Source organism: Carcharhinus amblyrhynchos, chromosome 6, assembly GCF_965287045.1.
Source record: "Carcharhinus amblyrhynchos chromosome 6, sCarAmb.v2.hapA, whole genome shotgun sequence".
Classification (NCBI taxonomy): Eukaryota; Metazoa; Chordata; class Chondrichthyes; order Carcharhiniformes; family Carcharhinidae; genus Carcharhinus; species Carcharhinus amblyrhynchos.
The window spans coordinates 93304957-93322059 of NC_137329.1; the positions used below are offsets into that span (position 1 = coordinate 93304957).

General features: G+C 41.0%; 1 protein-coding gene across 2 annotated transcripts; it reads right to left on the reverse strand.

Moving 5' to 3' along the window:
* Window positions 1-862: 862 nt before the first annotated feature.
* Window positions 863-16859, reverse strand: LOC145344121 (translocator protein-like). Of its 2 annotated transcripts, none has more exons than XM_080190982.1 (4): window positions 16727-16859; window positions 11355-11545; window positions 4179-4317; window positions 863-1147 (listed from the first exon to the last, which is right to left on the reverse strand). In XM_080190982.1, exons 2-4 carry the CDS (start codon window positions 11534-11536, stop codon window positions 977-979), a joined length of 492 nt encoding a protein of 163 aa, XP_080047108.1. In that variant the 5' UTR covers window positions 11537-11545; window positions 16727-16859; the 3' UTR covers window positions 863-976. The 2 variants fall into 2 exon arrangements, with proteins under 2 accessions (XP_080047108.1, XP_080047109.1); XM_080190983.1 differs by having other exon boundaries at window positions 11355-11580.
* Between the last annotated feature and the right edge of the window lie 244 nt (window positions 16860-17103).

A 17103-nucleotide genomic window follows, 5' to 3' on the forward strand; every position in this document is an offset into this window, starting at 1 on the left:
TTTAGTTTGTGTGTGAACAACTTTTAAGGTAACATTTAAAACATTTAAAAGCTACAATGTTACTCAAGAGGTGCCAACATAACCACTGTATGCCAGAAGTAGAGCAGGGGAACAACTGATTCCATGAGCCTGAATCAGAAAGCTAGTCATCCAAGGCCTCTATTGCGTGCAACCATTTATACAGAAAGCCCAAAGATGTCATTCAGGGATGCAATATGTTAATTAAAATGATTAGCTTCTGCAAACAAATTTAGTTAAGTAAATCATTATTTACACCATCCAGAGGGTCAGGATTATCATATTTCCCCAGACCAAAGCTGAGTGAAGGTGGGTTGAGGAACATGAGAGAATGAAGGAGTAAGGGGGGGCAGAGGCAATGGTAGGGGTTGGCTTCTACAGTTCTCCTTGCTCAGTGCCAGGTTTCTTGATCAGAGTACCTGACTACAAGGGATCCTCTGGGAGGCCACTGGCAAACTGGGTGGCCTTCTGAGGACATGAGGAAGTCATGCAGCTTGCAGTTAATCCCTGAACCACAATCAAACTGTGTTGGTCTCTGGGATAACGGGTGTCAAATTAATGAGTTTAATTAACATGCTGCCTGTGAGCGGTATTCCTATTTCAGCCCCTTCCACCCACTGACTTAATTGGGGGAGGTTTTACCACTGCCAAGAGACTGAAGTGGTACTTCTCCCATGATGCAGTGGTGCTAGCCACCATGTTTCCCACCACAATGGCCCACATTAAATCTAGCCCAGGGTTTTCAGAACTCAAAGTTTAAAGACTCCCTTCCGGTTGCAGTTTCTGTTATTTGATGATTTTCTTTTTGGGAGATGCTATCATACACACCAAAACAAATGAGAAATGGATATAAGCCACAAGTTTTAATTTGGAGTTTGAATTCTCTACATATTAGGAATGGGAGCACATGATTGATTAGGCAGGCTGAATCCAAGATGTTTCAGAGAAATGAGCAGCTCTAATCTTCCTTAACCATGTTGTCCCTCCAAATGCGGTAGTTAAGAGCAGAAGCCAAAGTCAACCAGGCGATGTAAGGCACCATTAAATAAGCAGCTGTTCTGTTGATGGGATACCAGGTCACAGCCGTAGCTACTGCTGTGCCATAAATGCACAGTACATCAGCAAAAGCCTGCAACAACAACAATATGGTCAAGAAAGTGGCTGCAGCAATATAATGCATTGCTTTGAGACCAAACTATTCTTTGTAACTTAGTTCCAGATGTAAAATTACATGGGATGATACAACACAAAGACAAACAGTTCACAACTACCACACGCTGTTCCACTGAACTATCTTGTCTGCTCTCAAGTTCCACGAAACTGCTCCACCATCTCCAATGTACCAAGTGGATGTACCATCCATTCGGAGTAGTGATGGAAAACATCAGAGAGACAGAAGATTTTAATGAAGTGTCTTGACACAAAGCCTGCAATCCAATATTAGCACTGGTCCACTTTCAAAGTCGGGAGCATCAAGAACAATAGTTTTTTTTAAGATTAACTGGCCACCATTTTAAGCATATTTGTTTTATTCTTAGACTGCCAATAAAGTTTTCTAACAAAGTTTTGTTATTTTTTACAAAATTGGTATGTATCCTTTTACCTCAGGAAACAAAGCAGATTTTTTCAAATCTGAGGAAAATTTCATGACAACAGTTTATTGATATTACAATTGCTAGGTGTACAGGGACTGGGCAGCACAGTAGTTAGCACTGCTGCTTCACAGCTCCAGGGACCTGGGTTCAATTCCCGGTTTGGGTCACTGTCTGTGTGGAGTTTGCACATTCTCCTCGTGTCTGCGTGGGTTTCCTCTGGGTGCTCCAGTTTCCTCCCACAGTCCAAAGACGTGTGGGTTAGTTGATTGGCCATGCTAAAATTGCCCCTTAGTGTCCTGAGATGCGTCTGTTAGAGGGATCAGCTGGTAAATATATGGGGGTAGGGCCTGGGTGGGATTGTGGTTGGTGGAGACTCGATGGGCCCAGTGGCCTCTTTCTGCACTGTAGGGTTTCTATTATTTTTAATATTTTGTGTAGCTTGAACTTTGGTACTTGCAGCATGTTTGTTTTCCATCTTTGCAGAATGCGCAGTTGAAAAGCTGAAGCCAGTAATGGTGGTACAGGCCTTTGTTCTAACAAGCTACACAACAGTGGGTTAACTATAACATTATACCCACAGTTATCCATGTGTGTCTCCGTCTGACAATTAGCTGAGTTCAAGTAAACTACTTTGGTTTTTACTCTTGTTCAGTTTGGAGGGAGGGTTGACGGTGAGCCCTATGACAATGTGACAATTCTAATTTGTGATTAAAATAATACAACAACATAGACTACCCTTAACTTCAGTTGCCTTACAGCCAATTAAAAAAATGGTGACAACTTGCAAGCTATCCTTGATAGGGGCAGAAGCGTGAGGATGAAAGACCAGTCACTAATTCAATGCATGTTTCTTAGTAAGTAAAATATGGAGAAGCATCTCAGAACTTAACTGATAGTGCTCAATCACACAGAGTAGGAAGATTCTCTAATCTCTGTTAACTGTTGAGAGTAGTGGGTGCTCCAATCACCCTCTATGTCCCTAAGATGAACTAGTTTGGGTTTAACTATGATGCTCCCAGCTATCAAATATCCTACCAACACTATCAAAGCTCTGCAATACATTCAGATCTGAGCAAGGTATCAGTGTATGAAAAATGTCCATGGTGTTAGGGGAAAAAAGGTAGTTTTAAGGGATTTATATTTGTATTGTGAACATTAGAAATAAGATATCGTTTTTAGTGTGTTTAACTTGTTTCCATGGAAGGGTAAGACCTGTAGTTAGATTCATGCTGGACAAAGGTGTTTGTATGTGTGGGTGCTGGCTAAGTTCCAACTATGTTTCTATTGTGCTTAGGAGAAGGTTACAATATGAAGAGTAAGTGAGAAGAAGTATGAGGGCATTGTTTAGTAAATGGAGGCCCATTAAGGTAGGAAGGATTTTTCCGAATTTGCTGGCAATTGAAGAAGGACACCAGGGAGTGAACATCTCTCAGCTCAAGAAGAAAGACTGGCCAGGGTGAGAGCTGCAAAGAGGCAGGCTTCCCAAAAAACCAGTTATAATTCAGATAACCAGGGAAATTGAGACAGATAGAATGTCTTAACATGACTGAAGTTAAGAGAATAGAGAACAGGTTATTGTTCAGACAAATTCAAGGACAAGTAAACAAAATATTTTGAGTTAGAGATTATTGCAACAATCAGATTTAAAGTAGGAAAACAGACTTCAGGGGTAAATCAAACGTTTGATACCATTTTAATATAGAGTCTGGGAATCGAGTTAAAGCAAATGTGGCAGTTTGTATAGACAAAGAAATCCTATTAATCACTGCTAAAGGTGAAACAGAAGCTTTCTTTAAAAGAATCAAGTGGAAAACCTGGACTAGATTTCAGAATGCAAATTACTTGTGGAAACCATTATTGTGAAAGAAGATTTTAAAAGGTGTTTTTCAGAATGGTGTTTGGAAACTCTCATGAGACTATCTTCTGGAGGGATTCTGAGGAAAACTCCATAGATGTTCACCTAAGGTTCAGAGTGGAGAGTGTATTTGATTACAGCTATTTTGTGTGTTTAAAGGGACTTTGCGTTATTGAGACCACTGTAAATTAAGATATTGAGTGTCTTTAAGACAGAGATAGGTTCCTGATTAATAAGGGGATCAGGGATTGTGGGGAAAAGGCAGGAGAATGGGGATGAGAAACATATCAGCCACGATTGAATGGTGGAACAGACTTGCTGGGCCAAGTGGCCTGATTCTGCTCCAATGTCTTATGCTTAGTAATCTGTGTGCAATTGTTAAGCTAAGGGGAGAGTAAAGGAGCATTGTATTATATTCCAATATTTTTCATGCTTAGTAAATATCTTTTTCCTTGTTGTTAAAACTAATTAGGTCCCGTGAGGCTATTCCACCACTTTTTATGAAAATGTAAAAGCTGTGGTCTTTTGAGCCTTGTTCCATTCTGAAATCTTCTTGTCAGTTAACACATCAATTGAGATTGTAACCCTGGCAGGAAGTCAATACCTTCCAAAAAAGAAGAAAGCTAACAAGGAAAACTAGTTAAATAGTTGCTAGTATTACAGTGCTCACTACACAATCGCTTCTTGCTTATAGCATCTATAATACCTACCAATCCAATCTTGTGTGCCCCAAAGAAAATAGGAGTCCATGCCCAATTGAGAATAAGCTGTGTTCCATACAAACCAAGTGGGATCAATGCTTTATCAGTGAATCCACCCAATTCCTTCCACACCAGGTAGGAGCCATAGCTGAGGACAATAGAACACAATAAAATTAGTCCAAAATAAGAGTGGTGGTACATGACAATGATCAGGATCATGAATGATTTTGAACAATTAGGTTGTCATCTGCTTGATTACAACATAATGCGCCATATTACAACCCAGTTAGAAACTGCAGAAACAAGGGCCCTGATTCTCCCAAAAAAGTTCTAAGTGTCAAATTTGTGGGAAAACTGTTGTAAATCTCACTGTTTTGTTTTTCAGATAATAATCTCCCAGATTCTGTACACTGCACTGGTCACAATCATGAATATCATTAAAAGCTCGTGGGGGGGCGGGGCCTATTCAAGCCGGAGTCTAACAGTTCTTGAACTCTGCGCATGTGCAGTGCCCCTGAACTCTCAGCTTGCAGTTCACTGGCCAACTCAATCGCTGGCCAGCCCGAGACCCTCGCAGTGCTGCTCTTCCACCCACCCCCCTGCCTGGGAGGCAGACTCCCCCATCCCCAGCCCACGTTGATAGCACTGGCAGAGTGGCAGCAGGACCCCCACCCTCACTGATCGCCTCCAGGCCCTGCCCTATGGGCAGTGCCAAGGTGCCCCTGGGTATGGGCAGTGCCAAGGGGCATAGACTGGCACTGCCAGGTGCCCATGCAAAAGGCGCACCAACCTACCGCTACCCGACCTCTCAGGGCCCCACTTGTTCCCCCTTCACTCAGCAGGCTCGTCCTGTTAGTTCCCCAAAAATGGAGAGCTAGTCTGAACCCTGCTGAAGTGAAATACTCCAATCGGGTTGGGAGATGCTAGTGGGCCTGAAGCATTCAGTCCCAGGACCATTAATCACATTAAAATAAGATCAAAAACAGGTGCAAAGTAGTTACCTGGTGTTCCCGCCAGTTTCCAGAGCAGCTCAGATGCGCACAATATCCATCGCGGGAAGATGCGCGCCCAGCGGGAACACATGCGCAAGTTCTGTAAATCGGCTGACATGCGCTTCTCCCTGCCCGCTGTGTTAAAAAATTAGCATGATGGGATGGGAGAATTTCCCCCGAGGAGGATAATGTCCATTAGACAGGTCTGCCAAACAGCATGTTAGCTGTGCCTCGTGTTGACTGGATTGTCATGCAGTCCAATATCATTTTCCCAAGGAAAAAGGGCCTATGATTGAATCATTCTACTGTCAGCCAGGACTCCCTGCATCTATTCTGGCGGAATAGCCTTCAAAAGGATGCATACATTCACCTTGAGGTCTGAGCCAAAGAGGGTAGGGGTTTCATTAGTGTGCATCATTTAACTGACAATTCAGTGACAGCATATTGCCTTATTGTTAAGATGCTCCTTCATCTGCCCAAAACCTGTTGATCTTCCAGTACAAAGAGTTATTCTGACTGAATGTTGCAGACTGGCCCATTTAAAAAAACCTATGACTATGTGCTGAGGGATGCACTAAAGTTTGGGGTAGCCGCTGCAGAGATGCAAAGGAAAAAGGTCGCTGTCTAAAGCCTTTCAACCACAGTGAACTGAGGGGAGCAGAACACCCTTAGGCTGAATGACTCACTGAATAGATACAGTGAATAATACATAATCTCAGTTGTACAGCAGCACCTTGGAGTGCAAATTGCTCTATATAGGTAACCTTTAAATACTTTTGCATTATTTGTAAGAACCATTTTGAAATATCTGTGACATGTCTTTGACTGGATTGATGCACCTCAGAGTACAACGTGATGTATGTAAAGGACCTGACTGTTACTGCAGTGTCTGTGATGACCTTTTTGGAATGTTGTGTAATGTTCTTTCAGATAACCTGTGAATAAAATCTACTTTTTTGCAAAAAAAAGTTTATGCTGACCCATTGTTGAACTGAGATTAACATTTTGACAATTTGTGAATCCACATATTTCCTGTCTGATATAAGGAGATTAAAAACAATTGGTTAATTCAGTCCAGAACATTTACACATCCTTATATCAATCAGTTATTGGTTTTCCTACTGCAAACAGTAGCAACTAAGGTAAATCGAACGTTTTTAACAAATATTAATTTATTTCTCAGTTACAAAGCCAATCTGCAGAGTGGACAGGGCAAGCCTTAATCCATCTTTTTCCTTCAATTCAAATCAAATTTAATCTAATTCATGGTCCCACAATAGAGAGCTACTAGATCCAAGCTGGTAAGAACAGGCATTACACCTGATCTTGGGCTTGATCCTATGCTAAATGGCCAAGTGATATGGAATGTATTCAGGACAATTTCTTAGAGCAATATGTTCTAGCACCAACCAGGCAGCTGGCTGTTCCAGACCTGGTAATGTTCAATAACCTCTTGGTGAAGGTGCCTCTAGATGACAGCGATCATTACGTAATAAAATTTCACATTCAGATTGAAGGTGAGAAGTGTGAGTCTAGGACTATTGTTTTAAACTCAAATAAACATACGAAACAGAACTGATTAAAGTGAACTGGGAAACTAGGTTAAATGGCAAGCCTGTAGTAATACAGTGGCAGATCTTTTAAGAAGATAGTTAATAACCCTCAGCAAAGATTTATCTATCTATCCCAGTGAGAAAGAAAGACTCTTTAATAAGGGTGTATCATCCATGGCTGAATAAGGAAGGTAAGGATCACATCAAATTGAAAGAAACACTGTACAATTCTGTGAAGAATACTGGTAGGTTAGAAGACTGGAAAGATTTTAAGAACCAGCAAAGAATAACAAAAAAAATTTAGAGGGAGAAATCAAGAGTATGAGAAAAAGGAGTTTTTACAAGTATAAGTAAAAAGTAAAGTGAGCGATCCTTTACAGAGTGAGTCTGGAGAACTAATAATGGAAAACACAAAGAGATGACAAAGTGTTAAACAGATCCTGTGCGGGGTTTTGTGGACTTGCTTGTAGCAAAACCGTAAAATCCCACCTGAGATCTTTCCATTGTCTGCCCCTCACCTGCTCTGATTCCTGTGATGGGCAAGGCGGTAAAAAATTCAGGTGCTTATGTCTATCTGCATTGTAGAAGACTTAGCAAACTTTCTGAAGATACTTGAAAATGAAGAAGAGAAAGGGAGGGAAGAACTTAAGACAATCATCATGACGAGAGTAAAGGTGCTGAGGAAACTATTAGACCAAAAGGCTGATGGATCCCCTGTAATGACCTGCATCCTAGAATCTTATAAGAAGTGGCTACAGAGAAAGCAGAGGGATCAGTGGCAATATATCAGAATCCCTTAGATTCTGGAAGAATCCCAGCAGATTGGAAAATGGCAAAAGTAACATCTTTATTCAAGAAAGGAGGCAGAAAGAAAGCAGGAGACAATAGACTAGTTAGTCTAACAGATGTCATTAGGAAATTGCTAGAATTTATCTGAAGAAGTTATAGCAGAATACATTTAAAAAAATCATACTTGGAGTCAACATTGTTTTGTGAAAACCTTCAACTAATTTATTACAGTTTGTTAAGGAAGTAACAAACAAGGTAGATAAGGGACATACCTGAAAATATGCTGTATTTGGATTTCCACATTGCCTTTAATAAGGTATCACATCAAAAGTTCTTATACAGAATGCACATGGTATGGGGGAAAACACATTAGCACATATAAAAAAACTGCTAAAAGGAATCATTTTTTGGGTTGGCAAAAATGTACCAGGTGAAGTGACACAAGCATCAGTGCTGGAGCCACAACTATTCATGATCTGTATCAATGACGTGGATGAAGGCAAGTACGGCAGCTAAATTTGCCAATAACATCAAGATAGGTAGGAAATGAAGTTGTCAAGAGGGGGTACAGAGTCTCTAAAGAGATATCGATAGGTTAAGTGAGTAAAGTTATTCAGCTAGAGTATAAAGTGGGAAAATAGGAATGTGACCACTTCAACAGGAAGAATAGAAAAGCAGCATGGTATTTAAATGCAGAGAAATTGGTGGCAGAAAGGGATGTGGATGTCCTGGTGCATAAATCACAAAAGTCAGTATGCAGGTATAGAAGGCAAATGAAATTCTGGTGTTTATTGCAATAAAAGTATATTAATATAGAAGTAGGCAAGTTTTACTGTAGTTTTTCAGGGCATTGGTGAGTAATGTGTACAGTTTTGGTCTCCTTTATTTGAAGAAGGATATCATTGCAGTTCATAGAAAGTTCACTTGACTCATTCCTGGGATAAAGGGTTGTACAGGTTAGGTGTAATTACCCACTGGAGTTAAGAAGAATGAAAGGTAATCTTACTGAAGCCATACAAGGTCCTGAGGGGACTTGGCAGGATGTTTCCTCTTGTGGAGAGAATGAGAAATACAGGACATACTTTAAAAATAAGAGGCACCCTTTCAAGATGGAAATTAGGACAACTTTTTTCTGAGGGTCATTAGTCTGTGGAACTTTCCTCTCCAGAAAATACCGAAGGCTGAGCCATAGGGTTTAACCATGACCGAATTAGACAGATTTTTGTTGGGCAAAGGGGTTGCATGGTTTAGGGATGGGGGGGGGGGGGGGGGGGGGGGAGAGACCGGAGAGTAAAATTCAGACCACAATCAGATCAGCCATGACCTCTGAATAGCAGAGAAGACCCAAAGCGCTAAATGGCCTACTCAGTTCCTATTTCCTTTCAATAAATGCTCACCAATTGTACAATTTCTCAGATCGATATTACTAAGAAATGAAAAATGTTCAAAGGACTTCACATCCATGTATCCAATACTGAAACTACTACAATTACGGGACTTGTAGGATTTAACTGACTGGTGCAAACCAATGCAAGATTCAGTATTAACCTAAAAATTCAATACATCAAAATAATTTCACGTACATTGATAACTTTACAGCCAGACACTTTTGCTGATCCTCAGAGTACATGTTTAGCGTTAGAATTTGAAATTGAAGTATCCTTCAAGTAAATAACTCTACCATTGCAAATAGATTAGTCATTTTACATAGCAGAATGGAAAAAATACACCCCTTCTTTGGTGCTTATTTGTTTCCTCTGTTCCCAGGAACAAGATGACCTACAGAATTGTACATCATGTAGGCTGCAATTAAATGCTGTGACTTGGGTGATGTTAGCATTTCCTCATCTCCACAGGCCATAAAATCTGCTTCTTTAAAATACTCTATCTGCCAACCTGTGTGAGAGTCAAACAGCCAACGCTCTTAAAAATGAATAATCTGGGAAATGGTACAGGTCTTCATCTCTTTCAGACAGGAAGAAAGAATTTGGATTTTTATAGGGCCTTTGACAACTTCAGGATATCCAAAGCATTTCACAGATACTGAAGTCCTTTGGAATTGCAATCAAGTTGTTCTGCAGGGAAATGTTAAAGATTCTAATCCTTTTCTTTTAAACCTTTCTATGGCCCCTCTATTTCTGTAACCTCTGCCAGCCCCTACAACTCTCCAGGATACCTGCACTCCTCCAATTCTGGCTTCTTGTTCAATTCTGATCTTAACCACACTGCCCTAACCTCTGTAATTCCTTCCTTAAACCTCTTCACATCTCTCCCTTCCATTTAGGATGCTCCTCAAAATCTACCTCTTTGATCAATCTTGAAGTTTCATCTGCCCTAATATGTCACGTGGCTCAGTGTTACATTTTGACTGATCGTACCGCTGTGAAGCTCCTTGGGATGTTTTATTATTTTAAAGGTTCTACAGAAATGTGCTACCATCACTGCATACAACAAAGCCCCACAAGCAGCAATGTGACAATGATCAGATAATTTGGTGTTAGGTGTTCACCAAGGGTGAATATTGGCCAGCAATTACAGAGTACTCCACTGTGCTTCTCTGAAATACTGCCTTGAAATCTCTTACGTCCTCTTGAGAGGGAAGACTCATACAAAAGATGGAAAGCGTTTGAAAGACTATGGTGAATGGGTAGGTAAATGGAGTTGAGGCCAAGATTAGATCAGCCATGATTGCATTGAATGGCGGAGCAAGCTCGAGGGACTGAATTGCCTACTCCTGCTCCTAGTTCTGGATGATGTGCTCAAGTCTCTGAAGAGGAGCTTGAACCCATAACTTTGTGACTGAGGATATTACCATTTAGCTAAGGCAGCTAAGGGTTCTTTTCACAAATCAATTAGATTGGGAAGAAGAATCACATGTTTGGACTGTTTCATAATATTTCTAAGTTTGTGTGTGCACATCATACGTACACAATGTGAGAGATTGTGGTCAGAGATCACTAACAAGAATGCACGTTTGTAACTTTGAACTGCACTGAAAGGTCAGTAGTTTAAAGTTAGTGTCCTGGAGTTCCCTCAGTGAGTGCAATCTGTAAATTAGACACGAGGTGGCCTCCTATTTTGCCAATGAAAGTTAAATTCAAGTACTCTCAATATGTCTGCACTTAAAGCAGGGCCATAATTAAACCTCTCGAGCCTGCTCTGCCATTCAATACAATCATGGCTGCTCTCATCTCGGCTTCAACTCCACTTTCCTGACCGTTCACCATAGCTCTTTAATCCCTTCCTAATTAAAAATCTGCCCACCTTTTACTTAAATTTACTCAAAGGCCTGCCAGCCACAATACTCTGGGATAGTTAATTCCACAGATGTATCAGCATTAACAAGGAAAGCACAAACACACACCATACATTTTCTTACTACAATAAGAAACTAGGGTGGCACAGTGACAAGCACTGCTGCCTCACAGTTGGGTTCTATTCCCAGCTTGGGTGACTGTGCGGAGTTTGCACATTCTGTCCGTGCCTGCTTGGGTTTCCTCCGGGTGCTCCTGTTAACACTCAAAGATGTGTAGGTTCGGTTGACTGGCCATGCTAAGTTGCTCCTTACTGTCCCGGGATGTGTCGGTTAGAGGGATTAGTGGGGTAAACATGTGGGGTGACAGGGGTAGGGCCTGGGTGGGATTGTTGTCGATGTAGACTCGATGGGCTGAATGGCCTCCTTCTGCACTGTAGAATTTCTGTGAACTGCGAGTTTCAGCTCAGTTAACTATTACTCATGAACATCAGATGCAGCAACAGGCAATAGGAGAAACTTCTCAATTTTTAAACGGAACTTACTTTATAAAAGAGTATTGGAAGCAGGTACAACACAGAATTGAACAGTTACCTACCCCATACCAGTGTATAATGTTGTCCACACAGGACCAAACATCCAGTCAGGCGGGCACCAAGATGGCTTTTTGAGAGTTGCATACCAGCCAGTGATTTCTTTCTGGGTTGTACGAATACCAAAAATTCCTCCTGCATTTGGCAATAGAGTGAAACCAAATGCGTGTACCCAAGTTGATGGCATATTGCTGGTCTAAACGGGACAAAACGATTTTCACAGGTGATATCCTGGGCAAACGAGACATAAAGGCAAGATTAAACGTCAGATGAATTTACATTAATGCTTAATCAAAATTATTTTGTTAATATTTTGCACCCATTGGGCCGAATTTTACCATCTTCATTCTAAGTGCTGAATCTGGGCGTAATGCAGATCTGATTTAGAAATCTCTTTCAGGCACCCCATAACACACTCAGCCATCTCCAGTCCGATTCACGCTGTGGACTGGGTTTAGCATGGCCAAAATGATTGGAGCTCTGAACTGCACATGCGCAGTTAGAAAAAAATTTGAGAAAGCGTGCCCATGTCAGATCACTCCCGGGCTGCAGAAAGCAGACAAAACGGCTCAGGGCGACAAGCGGGAGCGATGGGCCCCACACACATCGCTGTCCCTCTTATCTACGCCACCCCTGCCCCCTCCCCCCCACCGATCGCCTGCAGAGTGGCAACAGACCCCCCAGCATCCCCCCCAACCAGAGATATATCAACCCCCCCATCAGAGACCCATCTGCCCTCCCCACCTGAGATGCATCTTACCCTTCTCCCTCCTCCTCCACACCTCCCCCCCCCATAACAATCTGGTCTCACTCATTCCCCCCCTCCCCCCAAGAATGGTCTGGCCTCACTACCCTCCTTCCCCCCCATCGGAACATCTGACTCGCCTTCTCCTCCCTCCCCCACACCAGACAACGATCTGGCCTCACTCCCCTTCCCCTTGCCACCAGAGAGCGATCAGAGTCATAGAGTTTACAGCATGGAAAAAGGCCCTTCAGTCCAACTTGTCCATGTCACCCTTTTTAAACTATTAAGCTAGTCCCAATTGCCTGCCTTTGGCCTATATCCCCTCTATACCCATCTTACCCATGTACTCTAAATGCTTTTTAAAAGACAAAATTGTACTTGCCTTCTAATACTACCTCTGGCAGCTTGTTCCAGACACAACACCCTCTGCGTGAAAAAATTGCCCCTCTGGACCCTTTTGTATCTTTCCCCTCTCACCTTAAACTTATGCCCTCTAGTTTTTGTCTTCCCTACTTTGGGAAAAGATGTTGACTGTCTATCTTATCTATGCCCTTCATATTTTACAGACCTCTATAAAATTACCCCTAAGCCTCCTACACTCCAGGGATAAAAGTCCCAGTCTATCCAGCCTCTCCTTATGACTTATCAAGTCACAGTAGCACCCAGTAGGTCTTTTCTACACTCTTTCTAGTTTAATAAGATCTTAGAAAATTGACACAACTTTCAATGGGAAATGTTCACATTACTTTGACATTGTGAGGCAAGGGACTTGCTAACTAACCTCTCCACTATAGATCCCCGTAGAAGGGAATTTCAATCAGCTCATTGGATTCACAGGCAGATGTAGTCTTCTAGGACTACAGGATAGTGAAAAAGGGTTAAATAATTCTTTATAACAAGTTAGTATGAACAGTTTGCTTATGTGTGAATGTAGTAATAGTATTAAAACAAATGAATATGACTTTAAAATATAGATATCAAAGTATTGAATGTATTTTAATATATTGTTCACTTTGGCCAGGAACAAGACACCACAATGTGCAATGGTTTAGGTCAGAAGGTTAGAACCATTGGGTGAATATCCCTTAGATAGCAGATAAAGGAATTAGCAATCTTGCATATGTGGAACACAATGTTGTAACTTTATGAATAATGGCATTCACTGTCTAGGCATAGAATGGATAGGTACCTAGGCCCAAGGTTTACGCATCTATTCATCTGGCAATGTGCTGGTGGGAAAGTTAATGTTGGCTCATGGAGAGCGTCTGTGGGTGCCTAGCAACCAGGAAGTTAAATTTGCCAAAATAAAGGGTGATATCCATATTAAACAGACTAGTAAAAAGCATTATGCTGAGTGGCAAATTGTGAATGGCCAGAGGAATTGAGAAGGTGTGTATTGATGAATGATTATTAACTGAAAATCAATTCTAAGCTAATGAGGTGTGTAATTTACAGGCAACAAAAAACTATAATCGTTCTGTATTTTAGCTGAGTACCTCAGATCTTTGGAGAGGTTTTACAACTCTGAAGCTGAGCTGACCTTTGATGGTCTCCGGAACAGCCATATGTTTATGTTTTGTTTGTTCCTTTATGATTTTTTGTGTTTTTAAATACATTTTGTTACATCTTTTGAACAGAGACTTTGCCTTTTGTGAGTTTTTGAATAGAATCTAAGCTTTTAGACATAAATTGGCCACTTTTGAAAATTCCCCACAACATTTAAATCACTAATATAGATTGTGGACTGTTGTGGATGTAGCACTGACCCTTGCGGGATAATCTGAGAAACCGTCATATCAGAACTGAACTTTAGCAAGGTTCTGAAATCTTCAGAAGAGAAGGCTACTGTTGAGCAAGGGAAAGAAATAATCTTTATCTTAAGAAATACAGTATAATAGTAAGTATAAGTGATGTATAATACTCTTAATAGGACCCAAAATTATCAAGTGCCTTTGTCATTTCCAGAAGTTGATCCATGGGAAATGTTCACGTTACTCTGATATTGCAAGATCAAGGACTTGCTAACTTAACTCTCCAATACAGGTCCCCATTCAGTGGCTAAAGTGCTGCTGTGTTGAATGCTATGGCCCAGGCTATACACACTTATCAGTGTGATAGAGAAGGGTAAATAATATATCTAGCCAAACCAATCAAACTGAATCAGTTAAATAGTATTTTGAATTGATTACTTCAGTTAAATAAAACAGCAGAATTGCAATTAAACTATGTTACCAAAACAGGAAAGGTGCAGCTCATGATGACCAATCACATCACTCTGTAAGAAGCGACGTAACATAATAAATTGCACAATTTTCAGTCAATGCATAACTGAGTTAGTGTGAATTAAGTGAACATTTTAAGCCATTGATACAGTGACACACTGAGGAATTCCCAGTAACAGGCAGAATATTTTAAACGTGTTAATCTAAGTGAAAAAGTACCACACACATCTTTAATCGAAACCTTTCAGAGAATAGGAGGCCACTATTTGCTGAAAGAGCTATTAACTCAGTCACACTCCCAGCTCTTCACCCATGGCCCTGCAATTTTTATCACCAAATATTTATCCAATTTTCTTTTGAAAGTCCTTCTTGAATCTGCTTTCACCACATTTTCAAGCAATGTATTCCAGATCAGAACTCACTCGGAAAATAATAACCCTCTGATGTTTTGCCGATTACCTTAAACCTGTGTCCAACTCTTTTGCCACTAGAAGCAATTTCTGCCAAACTCTGCATATGTATTAATTTCATTTTTTTGTATCAGCGCATTATGTGATACATTATCAGCCACCTTTTGAAAGCTCATTTACACAGCGTCAACCACCCTACTCTGATCACCCTTCTCCATCAATCAGCTGAGTCAAACGTGAAACAAAAACAGAAAATGCTGGAAAACCTCAGCAGGTCTGACAGTATCTGTGGAGAGAGATTACAGCCAATGTTTCCAATCTGGATGTCCAGGCTCTGACAAAGGATCATCCAGACTCGAAACATTGACTATTCTCTCCAGAGGAATTAATATATTATTATACTAATAATTAATATACTATTCTCTCTCCAGAGGAAAAGCATGATTTGACAAATTTGTGCTTGCTTTCATTTACTAACCCAGTTATTTCTGTTCCACATTAATGTCTCTAAATGTTGCCCACTGTCAGAGTTAGGCTATCAGGCCTGTAGCTGCCAGGTTTACCCTGCTCCCCTTTTCTGAACATGGATGTAACATTTGCAAACCTTTAATCCTCTGAGGATGTGTGGAAGATAGTGGACAGAGCCTCAGCAATTTCCACCTTTGCTTCCCTCAGCAACCAAGTGACTTTTCTACAAACATTGTGGTTTCTTAAATTCAAAACCAAACATTTGTAATTTTTGTTTTTTATGTTTTCAGTGAAGCTGCAATATTTGCTTGAATAGCTAATTACATAGGCTTCAATCTTCATGATTTCAGCAGGGGGACGTGAAGCATGGTTTGGATTCATTCTACCAGCACATACACTCTTGTGATCTTCCTTCTTACATCTGTCACTCAAATTAATCCTGCATTATGCCACCATATAGAATTGTTGCAGTTCAGTCGCAGATCAGAGAAACATTATGCAACTTTGTAACTTGCACAATTTTCCAAATTTTCAGTGAATTATGTTACTTAATTACTGTGCAGTGGGTCTCCTGCCCCTCATTGAGAACCTTCTTGTTATCCCTGATGGAAGGCAAATAAAATGATACCCAGTAAGAGTGCAGTAAGCCGTGGAAGTAGGTAATGCCTTGGTTTTGTGTTCACTGGTGAGATCATTGGACATGGTGCAGGAACAAAGCCATTCAGCTCAACAGGTCTGTGCTGGAGTTTATTTTGTGTACATATAGGGAGCATCTGATTCAGATTTCTTTTTAAATTACAAAAGTTAAATGATACGAGTGAATGAAGTATTTCTAATGACGGATCTGGTGTAACTAGGGGAAACCATTAAAATGAGGGGCAAGGAATAGTTACTATAAGACATGGAACATATGTTAAAAGTCTGTCCCTTGTGTGATTTTTAAAATTTCTTTAAAGAATTAAGGAAGGACAGGTATTCCAGCTTCCAGAACTGGTGTTCCAGCTGTGAAATCTTGTACTAGAATGTATTCAATAGCAGAATTAGAAATATTACCAAAACCACCCAGCCTGAAATAATTCATACTGTTATAACACTGATTTCATACTTATTCCACCAAACCACAGAAGTATTCCCAAACATGTAAGTTCTCTGTCCCACAGGTTGAAGTGACTCCAATTCAGACAGTGAAGGGCAAACTTTCCCTGTATAAGTTATAAAGGTCCAAACAAATCTCTTACAAAACAGCCGCTGTTGACCAACCACAGGTCACTCTGAGAAAAGTTATGCAACTTCAACAATTGGGCAAAAGTCCAAAAAAATCGAAGAATCCAAAAGATCAATTAATTTCCCACATAGCGCGAATTAGGGAACATTTTAACCTTCTGTTACTCATTGGAGAAGTGGGGGAACTCTGTGGTCCACTTACACAAACTGATTTAAATCAGATTTAATTTAAGAGTAAAATAAGACGTGATGTGTTTAAGCAAGTGAATAAATGGCTAAAAGCAGGATTTCAGTGTCAGTGCTCTTACCGGAGATGTGAAACACTATTGCCCTTCACCTGCACCCTGCTGCTAAGATCTTCCTGCAGTCCCCACAACTCCAATTATGGGCTCTGATCCCGCACCGAGTCCCTGCCTCACAGCGACTGTCAATCACCATATGCTCCGCCCCTCCACCTGCCAATCACCACAGTCAACACCGCCTCCTCTAGTTGTCAATCACCATGATCAGCTCCGCCCCCTACTGTTGCCAATCACAATGTCAGCTCCGCCCCCTCCACCTGTCAGTCACCATGGACAGCCCCGCCCTCTCCGATTGCTCTGAATGGAACGCGGTTTCCAGGGTCCACTTCCTCCGGAAGTGAGGACGCAGAGTGTTACAAATAACATTGTCCCCAGTGCCAAAG

Excerpts from the sequence above, each read along its gene's own strand:
- LOC145344121 (XM_080190982.1), bottom strand. The coding sequence starts at position 11,536 with ATGCCATCAACTTGGGTACACGCATTTGGTTTCACTCTATTGCCAAAT. Across the intron at positions 4,318-11,354 it reads ACATTATACACTGGTATGGG|CTATGGCTCCTACCTGGTGT; the intron begins GTAGGTAACTGT and ends TATTGTCCTCAG. Across the intron at positions 1,148-4,178 it reads GGGCACACAAGATTGGATTG|GCTTTTGCTGATGTACTGTG; the intron begins GTAGGTATTATA and ends TTGTTGTTGCAG.